The sequence below is a fragment of the Otolemur garnettii genome, unplaced genomic scaffold (genome assembly GCF_000181295.1).
Source record: "Otolemur garnettii isolate 467f Iridium unplaced genomic scaffold, OtoGar3 scaffold00014, whole genome shotgun sequence".
Classification (NCBI taxonomy): Eukaryota; Metazoa; Chordata; class Mammalia; order Primates; family Galagidae; genus Otolemur; species Otolemur garnettii.
In genome coordinates this window covers 29,888,741-29,916,222 of record NW_003852409.1, presented here as the reverse complement: position 1 = coordinate 29,916,222, position 27,482 = coordinate 29,888,741, and the positions used below count along the sequence as shown (strand labels likewise).

The 27,482-nt window shown below is 49.2% G+C and overlaps 1 protein-coding gene across 1 annotated transcript in view; it reads right to left on the bottom strand.

Moving 5' to 3' along the window:
* The window catches only part of RALGPS1 (Ral GEF with PH domain and SH3 binding motif 1), a 283,899-nt gene that overhangs the window by 28,594 nt on the left and 227,823 nt on the right, over positions 1-27,482 (bottom strand). The window contains exons 9-13 of the mRNA XM_012802467.2: positions 23,951-24,088; positions 22,114-22,207; positions 17,249-17,316; positions 1,862-1,988; positions 570-727 (exon numbers count right to left, since the gene is read on the bottom strand). Of these exons, the coding sequence (XP_012657921.1) occupies positions 570-727; positions 1,862-1,988; positions 17,249-17,316; positions 22,114-22,207; positions 23,951-24,088 (585 nt within the window). The remainder of the gene's footprint in view (positions 1-569; positions 728-1,861; positions 1,989-17,248; positions 17,317-22,113; positions 22,208-23,950; positions 24,089-27,482) is intronic.

Genomic DNA, 27,482 nt, shown 5'->3' with positions numbered 1-27,482 from the left:
TGAGCATAGCACAATGCTAGCCTTAGCCCTAACATCAATTTCTCCCCATCCCAGTCTCAGCAGCACAATTTCTGTCCCTTCCACTGATATAAGCACCATGTCTGGTGACATAATTTCATCCCTGAGAATAAATTTTTCATACTCCCTACTTCTCCCTTCTCAGTGTGAAGACAAGTACACAAATGAGAACATGGTGGCCCACCCAGTTGCCATCCCCAGGCAGCATCCCCTTGCCTTGCCCTGCAGGGCCCTGGGGACAGAAGCCCGACTGTGGCAGCAGTTTTGGGAGCTGCCTACCAATGGCAGCTGGTCTCAGGCATGTGTCTGGCTGCTTCTGCCACCTGCTGGCCACACCTGGGGGCCATTAGCAGGATGAGGACAAACCCAGGGTTCTCCAAGAAGCCTGTAAGGCTTAGAGGAGAAGGCTTCCCTAGCTTGAGTGATTCCTGCAGGGGGCGGGGGCCCCTGGGCTCTCCACTGGGCGTGGCACAGTGACACAGAGACAGACACGGAGCACACGCTGGGCCTGTGGCCCACCCGCCTGTTGTATGCGGGCTGGAGACGCTTACCTAGGGAGAGTCCATTGGTGACAGCAGAGGAGGAGGTGAGAGTGAGGCCCCTGCGGGGGCTGCGGGACTCTAGGACACTGTCGTCCAGTAGGTGTCTCGCTTTCTCCGATGGGAATGTCGCACTTTTACTCTCAACTACACTCAACTGACACATCATACTGGAAAAGGGAAAGGAAGAAAGAAGGCAAAGCTATCTATGGAGTAAGAGAGGTTACACCTGCTGGGGTCCTGAGCGGATGGTGCAGCTGCAGGGAAAAGGCCTCCACCCAGAGCCATGGTGCTCTACCCTCTCCCGGCATGAACTTGGGCAAGTCACCTCCTTTCTCTGAGCCTCAGTTTCTCCATCCATCAAATGAGGGCTAACGACACGCCCTGCCTGCTTTCCCGAGCATTATGAGGATTACAAGGCTTGAGTAGGCAGACAGCGCCTGTGAGTGATGAGGCCAGCGTGTCTGGTTCTGGAGTCGACACACCTGGTCCAGTGTGCATGCTCCTATGCTTCCTCAACATGGCAAGGGACTTTACCTTGTTGAACCTCATTGACTCATTCTTAAAGTATGAATGACCACAGCGCCTGCCTCAGAGGCCTGCCTGGGGACTCAGAGCATCTAGCACAGAGGTGGTGCTGGGCCTCAGAAAGCAGCCCCTTCTCCAGCCTGTGAGCTCCTCCATGGCCAGCCTGGACTGGAGCAAGGCTCGTGCCTTAGTAGAAGGAAAGATGGGAAGGAGGAAGAATGGGAGGGGGAAGGGATGGATCGTCTGCTCAGAAGCCTGTACTCAAAGCCTTGGGGATATGGGCACGGCTACCCCTAGCCACGCCAAGGACCCAGACATGTCCCCCAGCTGCGGGCCTCACAGGGCTGCGTGAGTCAGCAGGTACACTGCTCTGTGGGCAGGTGCCGTGAGATACCCTAACAGTGCCTTGTATCATGGTCACTGGTGTCCGTTAGACTTGGGCGCTCCATTGCGCATCACCAACTGGGCTCAGGCCAATTCTTAGGAACGCCACTCTTAGGTCCCTGTCCTTCCCTGTGCTCTTCCTCCATGAGTGCCTGAGCCGGTGGTGCCTGTCGACGATATGTAGATGGTGCTGCCCAGGTACCCCTCACTTTGTCCTGAGCTCACACCAGCCTCAGGAAAGCCCACTGGCCAGGGCTCCCAACAGCTCCCACAGCCATTCCCAGAATGGGGAAGGTAAGAGACCCAGTCTGCAAGTGTTCCCCAGCATCGTGCCCACGCCCCTCGCATGGGCCAGTCTGAAGCCTTGTGGGAGGGCTTGCTCGGTCACCCACTTGTTGCCCAGGCTGTGGCTCTTCCTGTGTCTGGGGACAGGAGGTGTGGGGAGACTGCCAGCAACAGATGCATCAGGACAGGTGGGCCTCCGGCCGAACCTCACAAAACTGGAGCTAGCAGATGGGCCTGCGAACAGAGCAGAGAAAGCAATGATTGGAGTTCTGGGGCTGGGGGTGGAGGCTCAGAGGTGGTGCCCAGGTTTGGGGTCAAGTGCCTGGCCTGGCTGTCCAAGGTGGTCCCATAGCTTCCCACTCCTTTTCAACATAGTAATTAACTCCCAAGGCTGAAAACCAACAGTGAGGATGGCCAGTGTCTTGCTGTGCCCAGTGCCCACTGGCTGAGCAGCCCCAGTAGCCCTAGGGAGAGTGCTGGGGGTGAATGTGGGGGTCAGCAGGCTGGCCCTGTTTCCCCACAGTGTGACTTATCCAAGGCCACCCAGCTGCCCAGCTGGTGAGTGACTTCAAAGTGCACTTTCTGGCTCCAAGTCTATGCCCTTACCTTGAGCCTTTGCAACAGCCACTTTCTGGTCTCTGCTCACTCATTCAATAAGGGTCTGAGCAGAGGATGTGCTGAGCAAGAACACAGCTATGCAGACAGGGTCTAGATGCAGGTCTGCCACTTACCAGCTGGAGGCCTTGGCCAGGTTACTTATTCCTTGAGCCTCAGTTTCCTATCTGAAAAGCAGGAATAATCCAACTCATTTTGCAGGTGGCTGGGAGAAGTTAATGAGGTCACTTACTAGACTATCGTAGTGATCAGATTAATTAGTTTATTTATTTCGAGATAGACTCTTGCTCTGCTGCCCCAGCCAGAGTGCAGAGGCATCAGACTACCTCACAGCAACCCTCAATTCCTGGGCTCAAGCGATTTTCCTACCTCAGCCTCCTAAGTAGCTGGGACTAAAGGTGTGCACTATCACCTGGTTCACTTTTTCTATTTTTAGTAGAGATGGGGTCTAAGTTGCCCAGGTTGGTGTCAAAATCCTGACCTCAACCAATCTTCCTGCTTCAGCCTCCCAGAGTGTTAGGACTGCAGGTGTGAGCCATTGCGCCTGGCCTCCTATTTGTTTTATTATGGTGGTTATTATCATGTCCTTCTCAATCCAGTCTTGGGGCTAACAGGAGGTCATCAGAGTCAGGGAGTTAGGGGCCAAAAACCCCACTGGGCAAGATACACAGTGACCAAGGCAAAATCCTCAGCTATATCTGGGGAATGTAGCCCTGAGCACTGTGGTAGTCTTTAGTTTCTGTGGCTTGGGAAGGGAGGTGACCACAGATGGTAGCCTAGGCCTGGCTATCTGGGCCAGACACTAGGGCCTCCACAAAGGGGCTCAGCCACTTCCTAGAGAGCACATCACATGTGAGGCACATCAAGGAGGCCACTACATGGCCACACTAGGGAACTTTCCGGGGGGGCTGTAAAGCCGAGGCCCATCCAGAGCTCCAGATCCACCTCCCAGAGATTCTGCAGACCACAAGTGGCCTAAAAGTCCCAGGTCCTCAGTTTGCTCGGGTCATTCTTATTTATTTATTTTTTATTAAATCATAGCTATATACATTAATGCATTTATGGGGTACAATGTGCTGATTTCATATACAATTTGGAATGCTTACATAACTGGTTAACATAGCATTTAGCTCACTTTCTTAATTATTGTGTTAAGACATTTACACTTATTTTAATGTCCCCAGATAATGACCCATGTCCCCAGCCTGTGCCCTGCGGGAAGCCCAGGCCCCTTCTGGCATTTTGGAGGAGTCAGAAAGCAGGGTGCTGGTATCATCTCTAGTTCTGATTTCCGGCTGCAGGCTGAGCGCTCACTTCCGTGGCTGTCTCGCCTGTGCTGCACTGTGCTCTCTCCAGATGCCACTCTGCACAGGTGCCTGCGCCTTCCCAGGGTCCCCAGGGTCCTCTGCCAGTCACTCCATTAGGCATCGGCCAACTTTCTCACTGTTTCCCTCAACCATATTCCCAAATATCGCCTTTCTTCTCAGACCTCTGCACCCCACACCAGCAACTCCTAGACCCTGCCCTTGCAAATGCCACCACTTTCTACTTTGGCAAGAGAATGGGTTGTCAGGCTTGGTCTCAGCCACCCTTGCAATGGCCTCACACACCTCCAGTCACACCAGCCTTCCCGCCAGGCCTAGGGGTTGGGGGCGCCTCTGTCCAGAGCCCATCTCTCCTCTCGGGCCCTGCCTCCTCAGAATTCACTGCCTTGATTTGCCTTCTCTCACCAGCTCCTTCCCCAGCCTCTGGGATGCTCTGATCCCTCCTGTTCTGTAAGCCGAGGGCCTTCCCCGGCTCTTCTCCAGCCAGTCCTGCTTCCTCAAGTGCAGGTCTGCAACCCCCTTGTGCTCATGAAGCCACTCAAGTCTGACTTCTGTATCTAGTAACTACTGACCTTTCTGGAAAACTAGTGAACACCCATCCACCTCCTTCCCAGAGCCCTTGGCACTCAGTGCTAGAGACCACTCATCAATGCTCTCCTTCCTGGCCAGCTGCAATGCCACACTCTCCTGCTTCTCCCTTCACTCACTGTCACCCTATCTCCTCCTCTGTGAGGTCCTTATCCTTTGACAACCCCTCCCATTGGAGCTGCCTGGACAGGCCTCCCTCTTTGGATCCTGGTTTTGATATGATCCAATGTGCTGAGGACACTAAGTCTTTACTACAGTCCTCCAATCCTCTTTTCCATGCCTGAGGCCCACGTATTGATCTCTCGGCATGACTCCTCCATCTGACCTTTCCTGAGACGCCCTAAGTTTGGCACAGCCACGCTGAACTCAGCAGGTCACTCAGTCACCTGGCCTTGGGTTCTCCCAGACTGTGACTTGCCTTTTCTCGTCTCATGTCCCCTTCTCACTTGCTGTACACAGTCACTGAGGCTTCCGAGTCTTGCACACCTCCTCACTGCCCATCTCTCTTGTCACTGACTGGCCTGGGCCCCCACACTTTATCTTTCCCCCCAACCAGCTTCATGCGTAAAGGTGACCCCATCATCTCCTTGCTTGAAACTGTCCATGATGTGGTGTCTGCAGTCCTGCCCAACCTTCCATTTATGGTGATCTTAGGAAAAAGAGACAAAGCAGCCAAGACAATTCTGAAAAAGAAGAACGCCAGACTTGCCCTGCTGGATGTCAGGACGAAGCATAAAGCAGCAGTAATTTAGCTCAGTACCAGGGCCCAGACAGAGACACAGGTTAGTGAATGAGAGCCCAGGCATTACCGTCAGTGGGAAGGAAGGAGCCTTTCAGTATGACGGGTAAAAACGACTGGGTTCTACATGGGAAAATATAAAATTTTAAAGTCTTACCTTATGTTAAATAAGTGAACTAATGTCATGGATGTGAAAAGCAAAAATGTAAAACTACTGGGGAAAAAAGGAGATAATTTTTATGCCTTTGGGGAAAGGGAGAAAGAAAAAGCACAAACCCCAAAGGAAAAGATAAATATATCTGACTACATTAAAATCAAACATTTCTGTACCAAAACAAATGAATAAAAAAGACAGCAAAATCAATGTTAAAAAGGTAAGTCATATTCTGGCAGAAAGGATCTGTCACCCAAACAAAGAACATATGGAGAACTTCAAATGTCAGTGAGAGAGAGATAAACCACACAGAGAAATTAAGCAAAAGATGTAAAAGAGAAATTCACAGGAGAGAACTCCAAATAGCCCGTAACTGTAAAAAGATGCTTAACCCCTGGGAGCAATGGCAGTGCAGAGTAAAAATGAGATATCTTTTTATTCCAGAAAAAAAATCAGCGTGACAACACTTGGTGTTGGCTCGGATGTGGAGGAATAGAACTCTAGTTTAGGGCTCATACGAGTGTAAAATATTTGGAAAACAATTAACAATGCTGAATAAAGGTGAAAGTGCCATGAATTTTTCACCGGACCTTTCTAGTCTGAGGTATTGTCACACAGTTACACAAGGAAACATATATCCAGAGATCCTCGACGTAGCCCCGTGAGTAACAGCAAAAAAGTAGAGAAACCTACATGGCCTTCAGTAGGGTACAGATAAATGAGCTGTGGTTTATTCATTTACCAAATTCTACAAAGTGAATAAAAAAGTGGGAAACTTGGAAATGAAAAAAAAACAAAACTGGATCTATAGGCATGAATATGAGTAGATCATAAAAACATACAGTGAGTGAAAAGAACAAGTTGTAAAAGATGATTTACAACATGGTACCGTTTAGGTCAAATTAAAAAAAAAACACGTAATAGTACATGTTTATGCATAGTACCTATGCAGGAAAACACAGAAAGCTTCACAATACCAACACAGGCTGGGACGATAGGATCTGTAGGGAGGAAGGGGGAGGGGGCACAAGGGGCGAGCAAGATCTTCGCTCGCTCTATAATACCGTCACTTAGAAATGTGGAGCACACAGGGCAGAATGTTAAATAGCTGATACACATGGACAGTGGGGACAAAGGGCATTCTCTGTGTATTTAATATTTCATTATTTAAAAAGAGAGTACTTTGAAAAGAATGGACACCTCTTCTGCAGCAGGTGCAGTGCTGGAATCTTCCACCTGCCCCTCTGAGCTGTCCTCCAGCCCGGTGGACTGTGCTGTGGGACTGGAGCATGGCCTCCCCCCGCTCTCGCCCTGTGAGGTCCCCCCACAGAGATGGCAGTCTGCTCGGATGCTGCTTGACTCTGGGTTTTGGTAACTGCTGTCTCCCTGAACTCCTGCAGGCCTGGGGCAGTGATAGTGCCCCACTGTTTCTAACTCTGGGGTCCTGCACCGTCCCCTGGGGTTCTGAAACTCTCCTCTAATATCCTGAAACTCTCCTCTAATCACCCACTTGAGTGTGCCCTCTGTTTCCTGCCTTGACCCTGTGAGGCTTCACATTTAACCGTATGATCGCATATGAAGTCTGTTATTGGCCTTACTGCACAAATGCAGTATCAGAAGCTCTGTGGGCCACGCATCAGGGACATGGAGCTCACTGGCCATAGGATCAGGTTCAAGTCTAGGCCATGGACACCTGGGACCACCTGTCCAGTCCCTTTTTGGGAAGCACCTTTTCCTCCTGGTGATGGGCTCACAGGGGAGCTAACACCAGTCCCATGTGGCTTTGCCTCTGGCCTCAATTGATTGGTCTATGGGTGGACACCTTCCGCAGGATTTTCCAATTTGAGCCTAGAAAGCATTTGAGGACAATCTCCTTTTGGTGAATGAGAAATAAAATCTAGACATTATCAATGGCCATGTTTCCCTGCTTGTGGAGAAAGAAAGCTGTTGTGGTGACAGAAAGCGACTCAGAGTAAAGCCACAAATCAAGGTGGGAGGGAGTGCTACTTCAGTTGATCCTGAAGCTCGGTGCTCCCATCCTTTCCTGAGCCTGTCTCACCCTCCCTGGATTCTGCGAGCCAACGCTTCCCCTTTGGTTGAACAGCCAGAGTCTATCCCTGTTGCTGCAGCTCAAAGCACCTTAACTAAGAGACTCCCACACCACCCTGCCTCTTGGCAAAGCTGCCTGAGCAACCTGACCCAGAGGCAGGAGAGATGGGAGGTTGAGGTCCCAATTCCTGCTTTCAGATGGTGACTCGAGAACAGGATCTGGCAAACCAGCCCATAATAATGGAACCAGAGAAGCATGATTCTGTAGATAAGGTTGCTAGCCTAGACTTCACAAACCCAGAGGGCAGGGCCTCTGGGGAGTGTATGTAGGACTGGAGTTGCATTTGAGCTTTTGTGTGTCTGTATTTTCCAGGGGATGTGTTCCACATGGGTAGCAGCAACCTTGAGGCTCTAACTCTTAATCAGGGAATGTAGCAGAACTACCTGGAGAGTGTGTTATAAAGGGAATTTCTTGGGCCCGCCATCCCTGGAGGTTCTCATTCTGCTGGCAGCAGGCAGGGCTGGGCATCGCCTACAAACAAAGCTCTCCAGGGATTCCGATATGCACCCCTGGACAGGAACCTTGGATCAAACACACAAGTGTCTCCGACCTGAAGGAAACATCTTGTGCAGCTGCTTTAGAGAGGGAAAGGAAGAATTTGAAAACCATCCTGCTTTGTTTTGGTTTTAAATGTATTGCTCAAGAAACAAATCCGTGGAGAGGGTGGAACTTGCCTTGTTTATTAGCAGCCGTGTGTGAAGGATTGCAGCCTCAATGCCTGAGTCACTCTGGCTCCGCCCTGATTCAGAAAGTGTTTCCTAAAGGTCAAATTGTGTTGGTCCTGCCCACGTGGTTTGAAGTAGGAGCCAAGACCTGGTGTTGGAACAGTAACAACGATGATAATTATGATTCAACATTATGTGCCTGGTGCTGAGCTCTGCGCTGTACTGCCGTGCTTGAGGTGGAAACTTAGCAGCTCATTTTGCAGATAAAAAAGCAGGGCTCACAGACCTATGGCCTGCTGGAGGCAGGACTTGAACCCAGGTGTGTAGCCCTCTCACAGTGGCTGGGGAGGGACTGCAGCTGTTCAGATGTCAGGCACTGGTCAGAACATGAGGAATGAGGAACATAGTGACAGTATTAGAAGGGACCTGGTAAGCTGGAGTCTCTTCCTCCTGGAAGGAAAATTTGTCATGGGTAAAACTCAGCCACTACTCTTGAGGAAGGCAACTTGAAGAGGACTAGTATCTATTATGAACCAACTGTATGCCAGGCTTGTGTAGCCACTGCAAAGTCCTACATCATTGATTCCCATGAAGTTGGCACTTTTATCATGGCCATTTAAGGGATGCTTAGAGGCACCATCATGTGGCTGGAGGCATGGGTGAGAGCTGGATGCACTGACGTTCTTCTAACTTCCTCGGGCCTCTTTCCATTCACTGCTGCTCCATTCCTTCTCCACCTGTCTCTGTATGCTTCCTGCCTCCCAGCTCTAATTCCCACTTGCAGTCTCCCTCGGAGCCCTCGGAGCCCACAGTCTCTTCTGTTCAATTCCTGAGTCTCCCTCAAGGACTGAGCCTGGATCTACCCCTTCTTTCTGTGTTGGACAGCCTTGGGAGGCATGCCTGGCCTCAGATGCCCTAGCCCCAGCTGGGGGATGGGTGGAGGGCCCAGCAGAGGATCCATGGCCTCCCTGGGCACAGTTTCAAAGCTGTTGCTACTCTCCCTGTCCCGGACCTCAGCCTTCCCCTCCCCTGCATTGTTGACCAACAGCCTGGGTCTGACGCGGACGCAGAAGAATTTCCATTCAGCTGGGACCCAGGGATGGGGGCCTTTCTGCCAGTAAGTGACACCCTCTGCTACTGAAAGGCCTCATGGTCCATCCTGCCAAGCCTGGGGAGGCCACCATGTGACAGCACCAGGGACACGTGTCATTTGGGATGGCTTTTGAGCTGAGCTTCTAGCAAGTTAGTTTCTCCACGTCCTCGGGGTAGGGGCAAGGGTGTGGGTGGTGATAATGTGCTGGGGTTCTGGCCTAGCCTAGCAGAGAGTAGTCCTCACCGCCAGGCCCGATATGGCACGGACAGCTGGAAAAACTGACCATGTGGCCTGACTATCTCAGAGGATTGCTCTATTTTTCCTCAGCATAATTTTTCCATGAATAATCTTTAAAGCTCTTTAAGTGGCTGTTTCTTTAGCAGTTTTATTGGAACATATGAGAACTGACAGTCTCTTTAGGGAATGAGATATCATGTTGAAAAAAATCTGTTTTTTATTACATTTCTTTCAAAAAACCAACATGCTGCCCAACAGACCACTCATTGATTACAAGAGAAAACAGCACAGGGCTTTTTAACAACAGCCTCTGAGTGGGAAGAATTTAAGGATGAGGAGCAGTGATAGCCAAGGACTCAGGATCAGGAAGCAGAGAGGCCTGAGCTCCTACCCGTGTCTGCCACTCACAGGCTGAGTGACTCTGGGGAAGTCACCTGCCCCTCTGAGCAGGATAGAAACTCTACTCTAAGCTTACAGCTTCCCTTGTGGAGTAAACCACAACCAACTTTTCCTGGGCTTTGACCTTGGGCCTGCCCCTGGCCCAGGCATGGAAAGACAACAGGAGATTAAAGAGATGCTGTTCTGCCTTCCTGGCCTCTATGAAAGTAAGACAATTAAGTTCACAAACTCATCCTAGAATAAGTACTATATACCTTATCGCTGAATATCACAACAGTGAACTTCAAGTTACGCACCTTGGGAAACTATGCTCTGATGTGAGCACCTAGTCCAGCCTTCAAAGCAAGTCTGGAACTCTTTTTCTGCAGTGACCAGCAGAGCTATCATTTGTATGAGGTCTGACAATTAAGTCTGCAAACTCATCCTAGAAAAAGTGCCACATACCTGGTTGCTGAATGTCACTATGGTCAACAGATGGCCAAGGGGAGTACCTCGAAGATGACCACAGTGATATTTAGCAATGAGGTGTACAGTACTTTTTCTAGCACAAGTTTGTGAACCTAATTGTCTGATCTTATACAATAAAGCATGGGAGAGAGAGAAGTAACAAGGTAGTTACACCCAGGACAGACACATGTTCTGACATAAGAATAAGAATAATAATAAATATGCCAGTGGCGACAACGGCACCAATAGTACAGTCCCAACAGCAATGGCTAATGCTCCCTGGGTGTCTACAAGGTGCCAGACACTATGACAAATGCTTGGTATGCATGATCTTGTTTAAGCCTCTTGGTAACAATGCCATGCAGGTGCAGTTGTCACCTCAACTTTACGACGTGAAACCTGAGGTGGGAAGGCTCAGGGGCTTGCACAGGTGAGCAGCCAAGAGAGAGACACTGAGCCCGGAGTGCGTGAGAATACGGAGGCAGCACTGGTGAGGACCTTTGGACTCTGACACCCAGGTGAACAGCAGGCCAGCAATGGTTGCAGAAGGGACAGCATGTGCAAAGACTCTGAGGTGACAGCCAGCAGGGCCTCTGGAGGCACCTGGAGTTTAATGAGGAAGGTATGGAGAGTTTTAGGAAGGGGCAGTAACAAGCTAACACGTGCACCCTAGAAAGTTCACTCTGGCTGAGCAAGTGGGTGTAGCCAAGACTTGAGGCCACAGGCTTGGACAAGAAGTGTGGATGAGAAGTGCCCTGGAGGTGGGCCAGGCTGGGACTGTGGAGGAAGGGGCACTCAGGGTGACCCTCAGGGAATGGTGCTGTGCACCTAGGGAGCAGGTGTGTGTGTGTGGGGGCAATGAGAAGTTTAGTTTGGGGCTGATATCTGGAGGCCACTGAACAGATGGGCACGGTGCTCTCAGCTGCAGAGGAGGACATGCATGTGGGACGGGGAGCCTCATTCCCATGGGTCTCCTGCCCCGGGTCAGTGCTGCCCTAGTTAAGCAGCCTGGCAGCCCTGTTGCTGCTCAAGGGGGTGCTTTCCAAGTCTCACACGTCGGAAACTAATGGGAGGCAGCTGTGGCAGAGGGGAGCTACTCAACTCGGAGTCACAAGACTTGAGTTCCAGTCTGACCTCTGCCAGGGCTGAGCCAGGAGCTAACTGTCACTCTCTTCATCCTGCTGAGCTCATATGTCCTAACCCTGAGCCTGAGGTATGCAGGGCGAATTGCCCACCCAGTCTGAAGGGGTGCTCAGTGTGCTTGGTCTCTTTCCTGCTCGTGCTAAAAGCCCTGCTCCCAGACAAGGGATGCGGGCCCTCTCTGGGTCTGCCAGAGCCCAGCTACTCTCCAGGATGCTAGGGCCCCTCTGCACAGAAAGTCTGCTTTTACTGAAAGCCTCCTCTGGCCAGGTTTCACAGTTGAGCCTGGGAGCCGGTAACTTTCACATTCACACACATTCTTTGTTTCTCATACAAGCAGCTCATGGACCTCCCTGTGAGCCAAGAGCTATCTCACACATCACTCAGAGGGCCTGGGCTCAATTCCTTCCCAAAACAGTCTCCAATCACCTTCAACTGTGGCAAGGCTGAGACGGTTTCTCCTGGCAGAAGGAAGCTAGATTCCCAGGCCACAGGGAGCAGGGGGGGCAGGGGACTCAGGGATCTGTTGGTGTGCGAGGAGCTGGGCCACTGTGGAGCAGGGTTTGGACGGACAGAGGTGGGTTTGGGGCTCGGCTCCTCTGTTTGACCTTAATGCTTCAGGCTATGAGATGAGGGATCAAAGAACAAGGGAGATGGGAGACTCCAGAGTAAAGGTGCCTCAACTGGCATCCGCCCTGGAGCTCCTGACTGAGGGAATGGGAAAGCAGGCTGCACTCTTCTCTGCTGACACACAGTGAGGGGGTTTCTCAGTGCTGTCTCAGGCCTGAGGAAGCCATCATGGTCACAGCCAGAGGACAGTAATGGCACTAGAGGGTCTGCTGTGTTCATAGGTCTGTCAGCATGACAGGTGTAGCTACCCATGGACTCAGGCGGCCTCCTATGAGAAAAGCTGGCATGGAGTTGAGGGCTGGAGGGGACGTAAGCATCTGGCCGTGGGTGCCAGACTTTGAGGGGCCATGGGAGGTGGGGCAGGGGTCCCCAAAATGGCTTTGTCTTGCCAGGCTCAGGACTTATGGAATCTCTGAACCATCTGTGGAAGTGCCCAAGAGAGGGAATATTGACATTATTAGCTGCCGGCCAGAAGGCCCTGTTCCCCAGAGGCAGCAGCATCCACCTGTATGACTGTGTACTTCCCCTTGTCCGCACAGAACAAGGTTAGATGGAGAAAGCCTTAGACAGGGATAAGGGCCAAGCACCCTGCTCTTGTCACAAGCAGTCAGGCCTGAAGCACTCCAGCTAGGAAGAGGCAGGAGAATTAATGTCCAGACCAGGTCTGGAGTTCTGATTCTTATGTGGAACTAGCCTTTGGAGGACCAAGTGGGGGAAAGGATGTGACTCAAAGTATCCTGGAAAGCCAGGGATGTGCAAGGGGTGTTATCCAGGGCAGGGCACTCATTGACATTTCTCGATGCATAGGGCAGTGGGGACAGACCCTAGGGGCTGTCCAGACCCTGTGACTAGACCTGCCTGACTCCACCAGGCAGCACGCAACGAGACATAACGGTCGTGTCAGAGAGCAGGCCTGCAGGTATAAGCACAAAATCAGGAGGCTGAGATCCCCTGGAGTTGCTGCTGCCCAAGAATCTTCAGAGAAAACCTGTCAGATGGTGAAGCCACATGGAGGCGGTGCTAGCAAAATCTGGAAAAGTCTTCACCAGTTCCAAAGCACACACAAACACTGTTCGCCCTTTCTGGGGGTCAACGTTCCTTACAATTTTTTTCTCTCCAGGAAAATATTAGTTCATTTATTTAAACTAAACATTACATACGGAGGGAAAACTGAAAACGTGGCATTCCTGGCCTGGCCTTTTTTCCTCCACAGACCCAGAAACAGAGAAGGTTTCTCCATTTCCTTTCTCACAGTCTATTTGTTGGTGTAGCGCTGCCTGCACAGCCGTTCCCCCGGGGTTGAAGGTAGGGGGAAGATAAGGGAAGCTCTCTCTGTGGGGTAAGGGAACCATTCCAGAGCCAAAGAGCACAGCCTTAGTCCATGGGCCATGACTGTTGCGAACTGAGGCCTCAGAGAGATCTGAGACTTTGGCTGCTGTCAATATCAGAGCCTGGGTCCCCCAGGCTGTAGGTGGGCAGTCTGGACAAAGGGCCAGAGAGTCCACCAGCCAGCTCACTCGCTCTCACACAGCCTCCCTTTGGCCCCTCAGTGTTCCAGTCCCTGTCCTGGTGGTTTTTGCTGTTTCCCAGCCCACTAAAACATGAGCTCCAGGAGGGCAGTTTGGCCTTCCCACTGGGCACCTGGTTCATAGCAGTTCCTGACCCATGGCACAAACTTGGCCTGCAAATCTTGAGTGAAGGAACAAGTTAGCACCTTTTGGGGCCTTTCTTTGGCAGGTGTGGGGTGTCTGACTACTGGGAAGAGCCTGAGCTGAAGCCTAAAACCCCCTGGAGGAGATAGGGGAGGCTGCGTTCCTCCCATTCCTGGGACTGCGAGAGGTACATTCCTGTCCCTGATCCTGTCGGTCTCCTGCCACGACGAGGCTCAGTCTGACTGCCCAGCCCAGATAGGCCTCCTGGGGTCTCCCTCTGGCCCCACCGTCTGAAGGACCCTGGCTATCGCCCTACAGCAGCAGCACCCACTCTGCCAGCTGAGGCTGGAAGTGGGAAGCTGGGACTACTGAGTGTGACTGAAGCCTTCCAGACAGCCTTGACCTCTGGTGATCAATGAAAACCTTCACATCCTGCTTCCAGGGCTGAAGCCAGGGATTTGGAAAACTGGTGGAAAACACTCCTGTGAGCTGGGGCTTGCTCAGCTGCTGCAGAAAACTGCCGGCATCAGCACTTCTGCACAGGCTGTGCCGAGTCAGCAGTAGGCCGCTCAGGGGCTGCCTCCTGAACCACGTACCTCTGGCCCAGCAGGCGGCTCAGGGGCTGGGCTAAAGGGGCGAGAGCAGGTGACGTCTAGCAATTCCAGGTGGGGTCCTTGCCTCAGGGGGCTTTCAGTCTGGTGGGAAGCCAGATGTGGGCACATAGGCACACAGCCGTAGGACTGCCACAGAGGGAGGTGCCATGGAGACATGCAGAGACTAGCAGTAGGAAGGGAAGCAGGGGGGTGGCAAACTTCTGTAAAGGGCAGATAGTAAATGTTTTAGGCTTTTCAGCACTCAGAGTCTTTGTTGCATGAAAGGAGCTACAAACAGTACGTCAACAGATAAAAGCAGCTATATTGCGACATAAAGTGGGGGTGCAGTTGGGAGGGAGTGGATTTTGCTCACCGTCTGTCAGCTCCTGGGGGCCTCACCTGGTCTGGGATGGGGGAAATGGTAAGAAGAAAGGCTTCCTTGGGGCAGTGATGTTTACCTAAGACCTACCAGCCAATTCCATGTCAGAAGCAGAACCATAAATTGACAACAATTATGACAGTCACGCTGTCAGGATGAAGGCCCACTTTAAGTGTGTTCTGTGTGTTAGGCATTGTGCTAACACAGAGGGTGGTACACATTATGCCCACATTACAGATGGAGAAACAGAGCTTTGGTCATATGCTGGGTGTTCTGTTGGCCCAGTAGGGTGCATTTTTGGCCCTGCTCAGTGTCACTCCTGGTGGAAGGCTGCCCCTTGAGATGCATGTCCTGAATCTTCCCTCTCTCCCCTAGAAGTCTGCTGGGTTTGGCCAATGGAAGGCTCTGGCAGCAGAGCGGGCTGGAGGAAAGGGAGGTCAGGCACTTCTTTCCATTCCCTCCTGCTTCACTCTCCCCACCCACGGCTCCTGCTAAGCCAGCCATCTTCCATGGCTCAGCCATCACTGGGGAACACGTCAGGTCTAGTGACAACACAAAGAAAATTATGACAAGTGGTGGTGAATGCTATGAAGAAATAAAGGGCAGAAATAAAATTCCTCTGAGTCTAAAAGGACGAGCAAGACCTCAAAAACCAAGGGGAAGAATGTTCAAGGCCCAGGCGAAAGGTCTAGGGTGGAGAATTCACAGAGGCCTTGCTATTTGAAGGTGGAGATGAGGCTGGGGTTGGCCTGAGGAAGGAGAGGGCTACTGAGAGCGGCAAAGCTGTCCCCTCATGCTGAGGCTAACATTCTCCTCTTTCATGACTGCTGGCCCTGCCATCTCTCCCTGCTCAATGGCTTCAGCACACAGGGAGGGAGCAGTGAGCTCAGGCTAAGGCCAGCAAGGGTAGAAGTGATGGAATCAGACAGCAGGCGGGGCCACTGGGAAGGAACCCGCCAGCACTGTCTGAGGGGCAGCACATGTAGCTGTGGGACTTCTTGGCATTTGGGGAATCCCAGAGATGTGGCCCATCTTGTTAAGGCCTACTAGCCTGATAAGGCTGTAGAGACCCAACAGGGAGGCTTCCTATTCAACCGAATGTGGAGGTGACTCAGAGGGGCAGAGCACCACTCTCATTCTGCTCCAGAATTTTGGCACCATCTCCCAAAGATGGTCTTGGATGGCTGGTCTTTGCTAGTGTTCCTTCTGTGGCCCTAAGCAATTTGATTATTTTAGAATCCTGCACTGTTTCCTGTATCCTTCTGAAGGGAACCCTGTCCTCGGCCTCCTGCCTCCCCCCAGTGCTCCGGTGTGAGTGAATGAGCATCTGCAGGGGCAGCGTTAACTGAGAGAAGGAAGATGTTATAGAACGGACAGAGACGAGAGGGTGGAGACAGGACCGGCGCCCGGAGCTTTCCTTCCAGCCACCCTCGCTATGAGGTCACCCATCACTCATTTGGATGAGTGCAGAGAATATGTTAATATCGGGGTCTTGGAAACCCTGTGAAAATCAGGCTTATGCTGGCATTCTTGACTGTTCTAAGGTAGGACAAGAGCACCTCCTAAGACTTTGAAGGTCAACTTATGTCTCCACTTGCACAGTGGTACTGAGAGCTGGAAAAAATGAGGACCCTGGGGTGCACATAGGAGTCAGGGCAGAAGCTTTGCCTCTCATGGCTCTCTGGTCCTGTGGACAACAGGAGGTGTTACAGTGGGTGGGTTGGCTGAGAAGAGTGCAGAGAATGGCTTCAGCAGGGCAACAGTCTGGGTGGCACAACACCAGGGAGCAGCTGGCAGTAGCCACCCCTCACTGAACACTCGCTATATGTCAGACTACAGTGACTGCCTCTGGGCAGCACTTCATTTTTGACATCCAGTGTTCCTGGGATGAATGTTTTATTATTCCTACTTTACAGGTAAAGAAACTGAGGCTCAGAGGGCTGAAGTCACTTGACAAGACTGCAGTGGCCTACAGCACAGCTCCAACCAGGAGGAGGAAGTGGTCTTGGTCCCCCTGTCCCTGGGCAGCAGTGGAAAGAGATCGGCCCCAGTTACTGTGAGTTGGTTGGATACTAATAAAAGGTAAACCATGACAATAACAATGACGAAGCAGCCAGTGCCGAGTGCACTTCCACAGTGTACCATCACGAGTGCTATCCAGGTGTGGCAAACACGGGCATCACAAGAGCTGCATTCAGCAAGGTGAATACCAGTATCCCCTTCCCTCTATGGGGAGGGCACTGGAGATGAGAGAGGCAAGGCGATAAAGTGAGGGAACAGCAGAGCCTGGGCACTGTGTGCATGTGTGTGTTCCTGTGTCTGGTGGCTCCTATTACCCCAGGGATTCTGTGCACCCCTCCAGGCACGAAGACCCGAACCCGGGCAGCATCCCTAACGCTAATGGTCAGGTGGCCTAGAAAAAATCTGGGGCTCTCTCTACCTTGTACTTGCTCCCAATTTTGGGGCTCTGATCTTTTGCCCTTTGGGGTTGTTTGGTCCCAGTCTCCAAAATACAGGCTCTTCTAAGGAGCCCTAGCACAGAGGTGTCCCACAGGGGTCCCATGTGTTTAAGAGCCCGGGACATTGGAGTGGAAGGGCTGTGAACAGGGACAGCTGAGTCTGCAAGCTGCCCTCTCAGCTTTGCCCTTTGGCTCCATCATCAAGGTCAACTCTGGTAGTCATATTTGGGCTACTGGGGGTTTGCTCCCATTTGAGGTAGCTACGGTACCTGCAAGGTCTTCCTTGGACGAGACTAGCCGTGGAGAGCTGCTTCCTGGTTCAATTCTGAGTGACAGTCTGAAAACAAAGATTTTCACAACATCAGTTGGAATCAGGTTTATCATAGGAGAAACTGAACATGTGTGTGTTTGGGATTGGGGAATGGGTTAGCTGTGAAGGGCTGTCAATCATGGAACCCAGGTTGGATCTGCTCCAGGTCACGGCTACTTCCCTCGGAGGTTTCCAAGGGATTTCTATGACCAAGAAACGATGGTTACAAAAGACAAAGTAAAAAGAGCGACCACAGCCTATTGTTTACTGAGCAAATATGTGTTAGCTTTTATGGCAATTCCATGAACTAGGTACTTCTTACAGGTGAGGAAACTTTCCCAATGAAGAGATGTTAGTAATTAAAATATATATAGAGAGAGATGAGGAAACTGAGTAGTGGTGAGGCCAAGGAGTTTCCCCAGATTCACAGGATTAGCAAGCAGCAGAGTAGGGGATCAAACCAGGGCCGTCTGACCCCGAACTGGGGTTATTACATTAATCATTACGCCACACTCCTTGCTCATCAGCTGCCCTCAGAGATGCACCTCAATATATTTTTTAAAGCAACAATAAGAACTTCTAGGTGAAAATGATAGAGTGAAGATGAATGCCAGACTTTCCCTCTCCCCACTAAACCAACTAACAGTTATAAAAGATTATAAGTAAAAGAACTCACCAGCTGCAAATAACAGGGAAAGGGCTTATTTAAGGCCATGAACTTCAAAGACTTGCAGTTAAGGAAAGAAAAAGAGGATTCTGATGTTGGACCCAGAGGTACAACACAGCATGGGTCCTCTCCTGCTCTCGGAGGTGTCTCTGTGGGGCTGGGGGAGCGGAGTCCTTATCTTTCCCTCTTAGGAATGGCAACAATTGCTGGGGAGAAATGGAGGAAATGGGGGGAAAGCATGGCGGACACTCTGATGGACATGAAGGCTCCACGGGGTATGATTTGAAACCTGAGGGCATCCCTGTCTGGAATGGGACATAGGCCCCAACAGAGGCCTTTTTACTGGAGTGCACATACGTGGACAGACTGTTGGCTCCCTGCCTCCACGGAGCCTGAGCCTCCCACTCCCCAGCCAGCAGGAGGGGAAACTTGCCTCTCTCTCTCACACTCAGGAGGAGGGCCTCCTGTCTCCCTCCTGCATCAGAGCCATGGAATACCGGAATGGAGCCTCTCTAATGAGAGCAGGAGAAAAAGAAATGGTGTGGCAACACGACACACAGCTTTTTACAATAGAAGGAAAGAGAAAGGGAGAGCACTGCCCAGTGGCCCAGCCCAGAAGGCAGCCCCAGGAGCAGAGGGATCCTCTACGTGCTCTGAGCAACAGAGCGACTTAGGAAGAACATGGCCGAGTAGAACAGAACCTGAAGAATGAGTGACAGAGGAATGAAATGAAAAGGGATATCAAAGACCCAGGGGTACCAACCAATCAAGGACGGAAACAAGAGCACACTGAGAGAACACGGAAGTGGCAACAGGACATCCCAGTGCCTGCTGATGAACAAGGTGAGACACAGCCATCAGGAAGAAGCTGAGGGACTCGCAGGGCAGTGGGCGTCCAACACAGGGATTCCTGGAATCCCTGGAAGAGAGAAGCCAAGAAGTGGCACAGAAGAAGTAGTCAAAGGTATAAACCAAAAGACTTCCTCTGAGATGAAGAAAGAGGACTCCACGGGCCAGGGACATTTGGTACAGGACCCTCTATTCTGTAGCAATTCCTTGACTGAGCTTTTGAACTTTAAGGAATTCTTTGGCCACCAGGCAGACAAAACAAAGTCCCTTACAAAAAGAAAAAGATCAGACTGGCTTATTCTCTACAGCAACAAGGCCAGAAGGCAAGAGTGCAAGGCCCACGGTCCTGAGCGGGAGCAGTGGAGGAGCGCGGCCACAGGGCGAGGCCCAGCCCGAGGAAGGCATCTCCAGAAAAGAAATTAGGGACCACAGGACCACTGAGCACCTTCATTTTTTTGGCAGTGGGTGGGAGGGGATTTCATCATTTCCTTGTGAAATCCGGCTAAATAAGGGACTGATTTGAAATAAACATTCGAGGAATAAGAAACTGTGGAGAAACAACAGGTGGTTAGAAGTGAATCTGTTGGCTCGGCGCCTGTGGCTCAAGTGGCTAAGGCGCCAGCCACATACACCTAAGGTGGCGGGTTCGAATCCCCAGCCCGGACCCGCCAAACAACGACAGCAGCAACCAAAAAATAGCCGGGCGTTGTGGCGGGTGCCTGTGGTCCCAGCTACTTGGGAGGTTGGGGCAGGAGACTCGCTTGGGCCCAGGAGTTGGAGGTTGCTGTGAGCTGTGATGTCATGGCACTCTACCCAGGGGGACAGCTTGAGGCTCCGTCTCAAAAAAAAAAAAAAAAAGAAGTGAATCTGTTTAATGATTCTAAACAGTAGGAATCATGATTCCTGAACATGGTGTTTACATTATAAACCTGAGTGCGTGGTAATAATAATATAACTAACAAAAGTTAGATGCTCGTGAAGTAGAGGCGAAGGAATGGGGGAGCGCTAATATTCTCATCTTTCATAACCAGAGTCAACCAACACTGGAAACCTAGTTAAAAACCAAACTTGGTGACTCAAACCTCTTAATGATTTTCCTGACCTCTTTTTTATTAATCTTAGAAGGCTTTTTAAAGAAAATAATACCTCTTGTGCTAGAAAAATATCTATTTAAAGAGTAGAAATTTCTCATATTTCATTTCATTTTCATTTTTCTGGTTAAATCAGAAGTTAATATTTTTAATCAGCAACAGAAAGTGTAGTGTAATTCAATTTTAATACCCTGCATCCTTGTATCTATCCACCTAGCCATCCTTCTCTCTGTATAAATTTTTTATGTATAGAAAAATGTCCACAATTATATTCATGTAATATTAACGGTTATGCTTTCTAGGCAGTGGGAATGGGTTATTTTAATAACATAACATAACATAACATAATATAACAAAAATAGACTAAAGAAAAAGTAAAAAGCACTGGCTGGGCTTCTTGGCATAATATCTCCCAAGCAGATGGGGACAGAATATTAGAAACACAAGTCACAAATGTAAAAATTAAGCCATTGCTTCCTTTGGGGGAATTGATTCAGGTATGAGTGGGCTGTGGAATGTGGGTTCCCCAAGCAGAATCACAGGTCTTCCCCGGCTCTGGCTAAGCAGGGCCTGAACCTCCCTGGAAAGGGACTCCCTCCCGGGGACCAGGGATGAGAATGCAGGCTTCCTTCCTGGTTTGTCCACTTTGACAACAAAGGATATTTATAAAACCCAGGATGACTGTTAAAGCATAAGTGGTAGAGGAGTTCAAGGTCCTTCAGAATAGAAGGAGTAATACTCATGATATTCAGCCTATCCAAAAATTATCTCATGGTCTGAGGTATTTAGAGACCATTTTTCTCCTTAAAGCATATTACTATTAATGAAAAACTACTGTTTCTTTAATTGCAATACTGGCACATGAATGGAAAGTATTATCCCAGATACTAAGTGGGAATAATTTCATATTCCAGTGCACTCTTTTCAGGAACAGCAAATGCTTTATAAATAAAACGAGCTCAATTTGTGGCCAACATGACTTTAATGGTAATCTCTGGCCTTCATCTATTGTTACTACTATATAATAGATCACTATTTCATATATTTTAACAAATTATTATATAACAATGACTAAAGATAATAAATTTGTTCCCAAAGATTAGTAGAACCACCTAGGAAGTCTGAAAACACTAGAGATCTTCAGGCCCAAGACATTTGGGAGGTTAGAAAATTTCCCAGGTGACTGATTCACAACCAGGGCAGCAACCCACTCCTGTGGAGCTGACTGGACAGTTGGGCTGCTGTTTCAACAGCCATTCCCCTGGGAATCCCCCCTGGTGAGGCAGCCATGGGTAACTTGGGGAGATGGGTGTCTGTGGCCATAGTTCTCTACAGTTTTCATTGACTTAGATGAAGACCGTGGATTTAGGCTGATCAAATTTGTAGATACAAAACTGGAAGAGAAATACAAAAGGATCATGGGATAGTGGAAGCAACCAGTAAAATAAGACTTAAAAGAACCCATTTTGGTTGACCTCAAGCTGAAAGTGAGCCAGGAGGATTTCTAAACAACATGGCAGAGAGGTGATGTGAAAAATCCTCCTTCTCCTTTCCAAATACATAGAAAGATTGTATAAGATGCCACAAATGAAGAAAGAAAACCAGAGCAGGGGGAGGAGCAGGTGAGGGCCCATGGGGTTGTTACAAGAACTGGGTCTGCTCCATGGGGCGGCACCGGGAGGGAGACAGACTCTCAGCCACTTCTAGGAGGCAAGAGTCCTGTAGAAAGCCAAGAGCCATATGGAACGATCTTGGGGATGAAATTGGCTCTTGGAAAACTCCTATCCACTGGCCGGGGAATGTGGCTAGAAGGCTGCCCTCTACCTAGTGCCATGGGTAGGGATCACTTGAGAGAAGCAGAGTGCTAAGTGGCACAGCTGTGGAGTCCAAACTCATACCACCCATGCCATGTGGGAACACCCCACCAAGAAGTTGACACAGACACCTCCTTTGGAACTGGAAGCTCATGGGGCTGGGGCAGAGGTGGGTGTGAGAGCTGCTCGGGCAGCACTACTATGGGTTCCAGGAGGTGGGAGCTCACATTGCACACACATGCTTATCTGTGCTGGTATGGGGGTGCTGCTGAAGGGGACTTCGATAAGCCCGGCCAGTGGCTACTCACTGGTCTCAAGGGCCACGCCACCTCCAGGAACCTGAGTGCTGAGGGCAACAGTGGCAATCGGGTAGCCCGACTGAGCAGGAGTGGGAAGCACTTACTTGTAGTTGTCATCCTCTACAAATTTCTGGAGCTCTTCAATGTAGCGTACAGACTTCAGGTACTTCTGCACGTGGGGCAGGGTGGTGAGGTGATCTGCAGAAAGTGGATAAAATCCAGAGGCTTCGGTCTCCCCCATCTCTAGGCCCCAAATGATAAGTATAGCAATCACTGATTTTAGATGCTCCTTGGACATTGAGACTTATTTGCTTTTCCATCAAGAATATCTTCTTCATGCATTTGGGGGGTCTGGCTGTGTGCTGTGCCACAGACATGGGGGATGAGGCCTGGGTTCCAACCTCAAGGAGTCCCTCCAGATGGATGGGCCACAGACACCACACTCAGAGGCCACTGTGGTTCTTCAGCCAGGAAGGAGCATCTGAGACCTCCATTTAAAGTTCAGGGGCTGGAGAAGGATGGCTCTGGGGCCACCCAAACAGACCACAGCCAGGTGTCTGTGCCCTGGAATATGTTTTCACAGAGGTAACAGGGCAGGTCTCCCATGCCTGCCTGTCCCCTGTGTAACATGAATGCAAGAATGAACCAACAGATGCCACCCAGCCTGCTATGGAGACCCAACCCAGATCTTAGCCCCATCTGTGACTGGAGCTGCTTTATGCCAGGCTCTGCTTCAGATGACTTACAGGGTCTGCTTTAACCTTCACACAGCCTTGTGTGGGAGAAATAATGCTCCCAATGCAGAGGAAGTTGTGGCAAACTGCAAAGGTCAGTCACATGGTTCAGATGTTGCAAACCCAGGCTCTCATCCTTCTGCCATACTGGGCTGCCTGTTTCCCTGGAGTGAGTGGCATTAGCTGCCCCCTTTAGACCTTCAAGGTCACTATACTCCTTCTGTGAGGGCCAGAACAAGCCAAGGGGAGAGGTGGAGGGTGTGAGGGGTGATGTGAAGGGGAGCACAGGAGAGGGTGGGCAGGGCCTCCCTCTCTGGGGAAGTGCATCCAGGTGCTATGGAAACAATGGCTCTGCCCCTCACTTAATTCTGAACAGGTCATTTTGTTGCTCTGCAATGTCAGAGTCCTTACCTGTGACATGAGGATAGTGACATCCTTTATAAAGTGGATTATGGGGCTGATACCGGTGGAGATGAACTGAGCAGTTAAAAGTGAGGGAGGCCCTTGCTGGGCTCCAGTGAAATGCTAGGGACTGTGCTGAGGCCCCCACACCAGTCATCTCCATCCATCCCAGACACCCAGCATCATGGTCACACTTTGGATCTGAGTGTGTAAACAACTGAGCCTGGCCAGTTGTTTACCGTGTCATCTCTCTTTACCTCCTAGACCCACAGCTAGATGATAGTTCCTAGTCTCCTTCAAAAGTGATGTGAAATGCTTGCAAGTGTGTGCCATAAAGCCCACCCGGGGTTAGTCTCTCTCTTCCTGTGCCTACTGGCCAGATACAGAGCCCCATGAAGGGCTCTGAGGCCACGGGAGACAGCAGTGCCACTGATGGAAGGAGTCTGGTCCCTAAATCTGACTGGAGCAGAGCTACCCAAAAAGCGCCTCATGAATGAGTGAACTGGGAGCCAGACAGACCCAGACTCTAGCCAGACAGACTAGATGAGTGGCTGTAGATAAGGGACTGAACTGTCTCCAGCCTTAGGGTCCTTACCTGTTCTACAGAAATAGTAACATCTGGTTTGCACAGTCTCTGAAGATCAAAGCTATGTGTAAAGGATGTAGTACATGTTTGATGCTCATGATATTAAAATGAAGACCTCTGTAGGGCTTGCTTGGTTTCTAGAGCTTTCCTATAAATAAGGTGCTGGATCCAGCATTGGTGAGGTAAGATTTTACAACTCCAACAGCCAAGAGTACTAACCGTAGCTACAGGAAACTTGTAAATCAGCAATTATTCGGAGAATATTGTTCATCTGATTGGATCTTTGTTCATTTTCCATGATGCTGCCTGAGGCAGGATATGCAGAATCGATGTAGATTAAATCCAGAAGATAGATCCCTAAAATTAAAGACGATATTTAATGATGTCAGAGCTTACCACTAACCAGAACAAAATAGCACAAAACAGTACTGCTCTACTAGAAGGTAGAAAGGGCAACTTATGGAAAACTGAGATAATATTTGGACTTTAAGCCTGCGACTCATTTTTTTTTTTTTCACACAGACTGCTCAGCTGTAAATCAAACATGTTAGCACAACTAAAACAAATGCTGGCACGATTTTAGCATTTCTATTGCATATGCTGTCCAGCAACAGGCTTTTTACCTATAATCCGACTGGAAAACAACAGAACAGGAAAGGGATGGATACTTATGTTTCTCAACAACTGATGAAGCTTAACAGGTCCGAGGGGGTCATGTCCAAGAGCATGCCCACTTGGGCTGAACTCGGTTTGTTCTTTATTCACTTAGTTGCCTCTCTATTTGTATTTCTGTTCATACACACACATACACACAAACTACAAATTAATGAAGGAACAAAAGAAAGCATTTAAAAAGTAACAGTTCTTTGTAGAACTCAGGCTAGATAGAGGATTCAGCTGAGGGTGCTTAATAAGAAAATAAGATGTGACATAAAAATACCATTATCACGGGTTAGCTGCCCGACCAGGGAAGGGGAAGGGGGACCAGCCATGTAGCATGAGCCACTGCATGGCTCTCGGCTGACTGGTCACCTGTGCATAGATGACAAGAGGCATATCCTTCCAGTGGCTCTCCATGAGCACTGTCACTGTGCCGACTGTGCAGGGGACTGGGCAGCAGAAGGGCAAGCAGAATTCAAGGCAGAAAACAGTGAGTAAGGCAAAGATGAGAGACTGATGTGGACAAAAAGCATAGTTGACTGAGAGATTTAATGACTACCAGTTTCTATGCATGGAGCAACACTGCATCCAGATATACACAGCAAAATACTGTTGGAAATAAAAAGTGAGAACTTCAAGGATATGGAATCAACCTAAGAGCCCATCTTTATCTAAGGAGTGGATAAAGAAAATGTGGTGTATGCATACCACGGATTACTACTCAGCTATACAAAAGAATAAAAGTATGTCTTTGGCAGCAACCTGGTTGGAACTGGCGGCCATTATCCTAAGTGAAATAACACAGAAATGGAAAAGCAAATACCACATGTCCTTCTTGTGAGTGGGGCACACAGAGTGGAAAAATAGACGCTGGAGACTCAGAAGGCGGGTGTGAGGGGTAAGGGAAGGAAAACCACCTACTAAAAAAACCACCTGGGTGCAGTGTGCACTATTCAGGTAATGGGTACACTAAAAACCCTGACTGACATTGCATTACACAATTAATCCGTGAAACCAAAACCCACTCATACCCCTAAATCTATAATGATGATAATAATAATAATACGATAACAAATGTGAGAATTAGAATAAAAAAGAAGAAATAAAAAGTGAGTTCAGCAAAGCCACAACCATGGAGAGAGACTTTGGCATGTCTATTCCAGAATTTATATGTGTGTATCCAGAACACACATACACATACGTATGCATGTGTATGTGTATGTTTGTATGATGTAGTTTTACAGGAAAATCAACAAGCTTGGTTTTATATAAATGTAAATGTAGTTCTTTTCAAATACTCAGGGAATATACACAAAAATGGATTATATACTAGACCAGTGGTTCTCAACCTTCCTAATGCCACAGCCCTTTAATACAGTTCTTGTGGGTCATGACCCACAGGTTGAGAACTGCTGTACTAGACTATAAAGAAAAGCTCAGTAAGTTTCAAAAAGTAAATGCCATATCATCCACATCCATTGACCTTACTACAATACAGTTAGGATTTAACAATAAATATAGAAAAAATTTTAACTATTTGAAAACATACACATAAACACACTCTCTCTCTCACAAGTAACTTTAGGTAAAAAAAAAAAAAAAAAAAAACACAAAAAACAAAACCTAAAAAATGTGTTTGAAGACAATGACAAAAAGAATACTATATATCAAAATTTATGGGTTCTGGCCAAAGTGGTAATCAGAGGAACATTTATAGCCTTAAATGTTTATTATTAAACAACTAAGAATTATTACAAATATAGTAGGACCTCTGTAATTGACCACTCAAGGGACTGTAAACAGAGTGGTCAACATACAGAGGTGGTCAACATAAGGAACTAGGTCTACTGTTACAATACGTACACGTAGTGCATGTCCAGTCTATGAAAATTAGGTCAACTTGAGGTGGTCAGTGTAGGGAGGTGGTCAACTATAGAGGCTCTACTGTACTGAAATTAACCTGGTTAATTATATAAAACCTGTAGGGTTTTACATGGATAGACAAGCACTGTATTAAGGGTTATGTGTTCATTAGCTTATTTATCCTTATAACAACCTATTTTATAAAGGAAAAAAAGGAAATTCAGAGAGGATATGTAATTTGCTTGAGGTCACCCAGCTGGTCAATGACAGTGACGGGAGTCGAACCCAAGCTTGCCCCCTCCAGAGTGCACGCTTCCTGCCGTCACAGTGGACTGCTGGTGCTGGATACCATGAGTCACCCGTCTGCTTTTAAAATAGCTGCACGTTGTTAACGGGAAACTGTTAAATCACAGAAACATATGCTAGCACTTCTCGTAGGAGCCATTTCCACTTCCTTTCTTTGGCAGTACAATGTTTCCAAAATTTTAATAATTAGAAATAATTTCCTTTGTAGAGAAGCTCCAAGTTTGGTAGGTTTGAATCCGCAGATTTATTCTTTCTCTTGACCTTGTTTTTCCTCTCTCCTCTAAGAAATGTAATTCAGTTACCTCCCTCAAGATTCAGCAATGGCAATCCTGAAAATCCCATTACTGTTTTAACCACAACAAAAAGCATCTAGTGCTGAGCAGGGGGTGAAGGGATGTGGGACATGGGCAGCTTTACTCCAGATGCAAAGAGCAGACTTCAGCCCGCTGATGCAGACTGGCAGAGCAAAAGCTCAGCCCAGGAGCAGAGAAATTGGAAAGCAAGGTGGGTGGGGGGTGGATCTGCTCCAAGATAAGAACATCTCCTACCCAATGGGAGCGGGCCACCAACCCCAGGAAGCAGAAACAGAAAACTAAAGCTCAGTGAGATTTGAAAAACTACGCAAGGCCTCACAGCAAGTGTGCTGGGATTTGTACCCACACCCGACAGGCTGTTGCACCCACATTCCTTCCACTGGTCATCAGAAACACACAGGGCAGCTGGGCACGGTGGCTCATGCCTATAATCCTAGCACTCTGAGAGGCCAAGGTGGGGGGAGTGCCTGAGCTCACAGGTTTGAGACCAACCTGAGCAAGTGCAAGACCCCACCAGGCATTGTGGCAGGTGCCTGTAGTCCCAGCTACTCAGGAGGCTGAGGCAAGAGAATCACTTGAGCCCAAGAGTTTGAGCTATGACACCACAG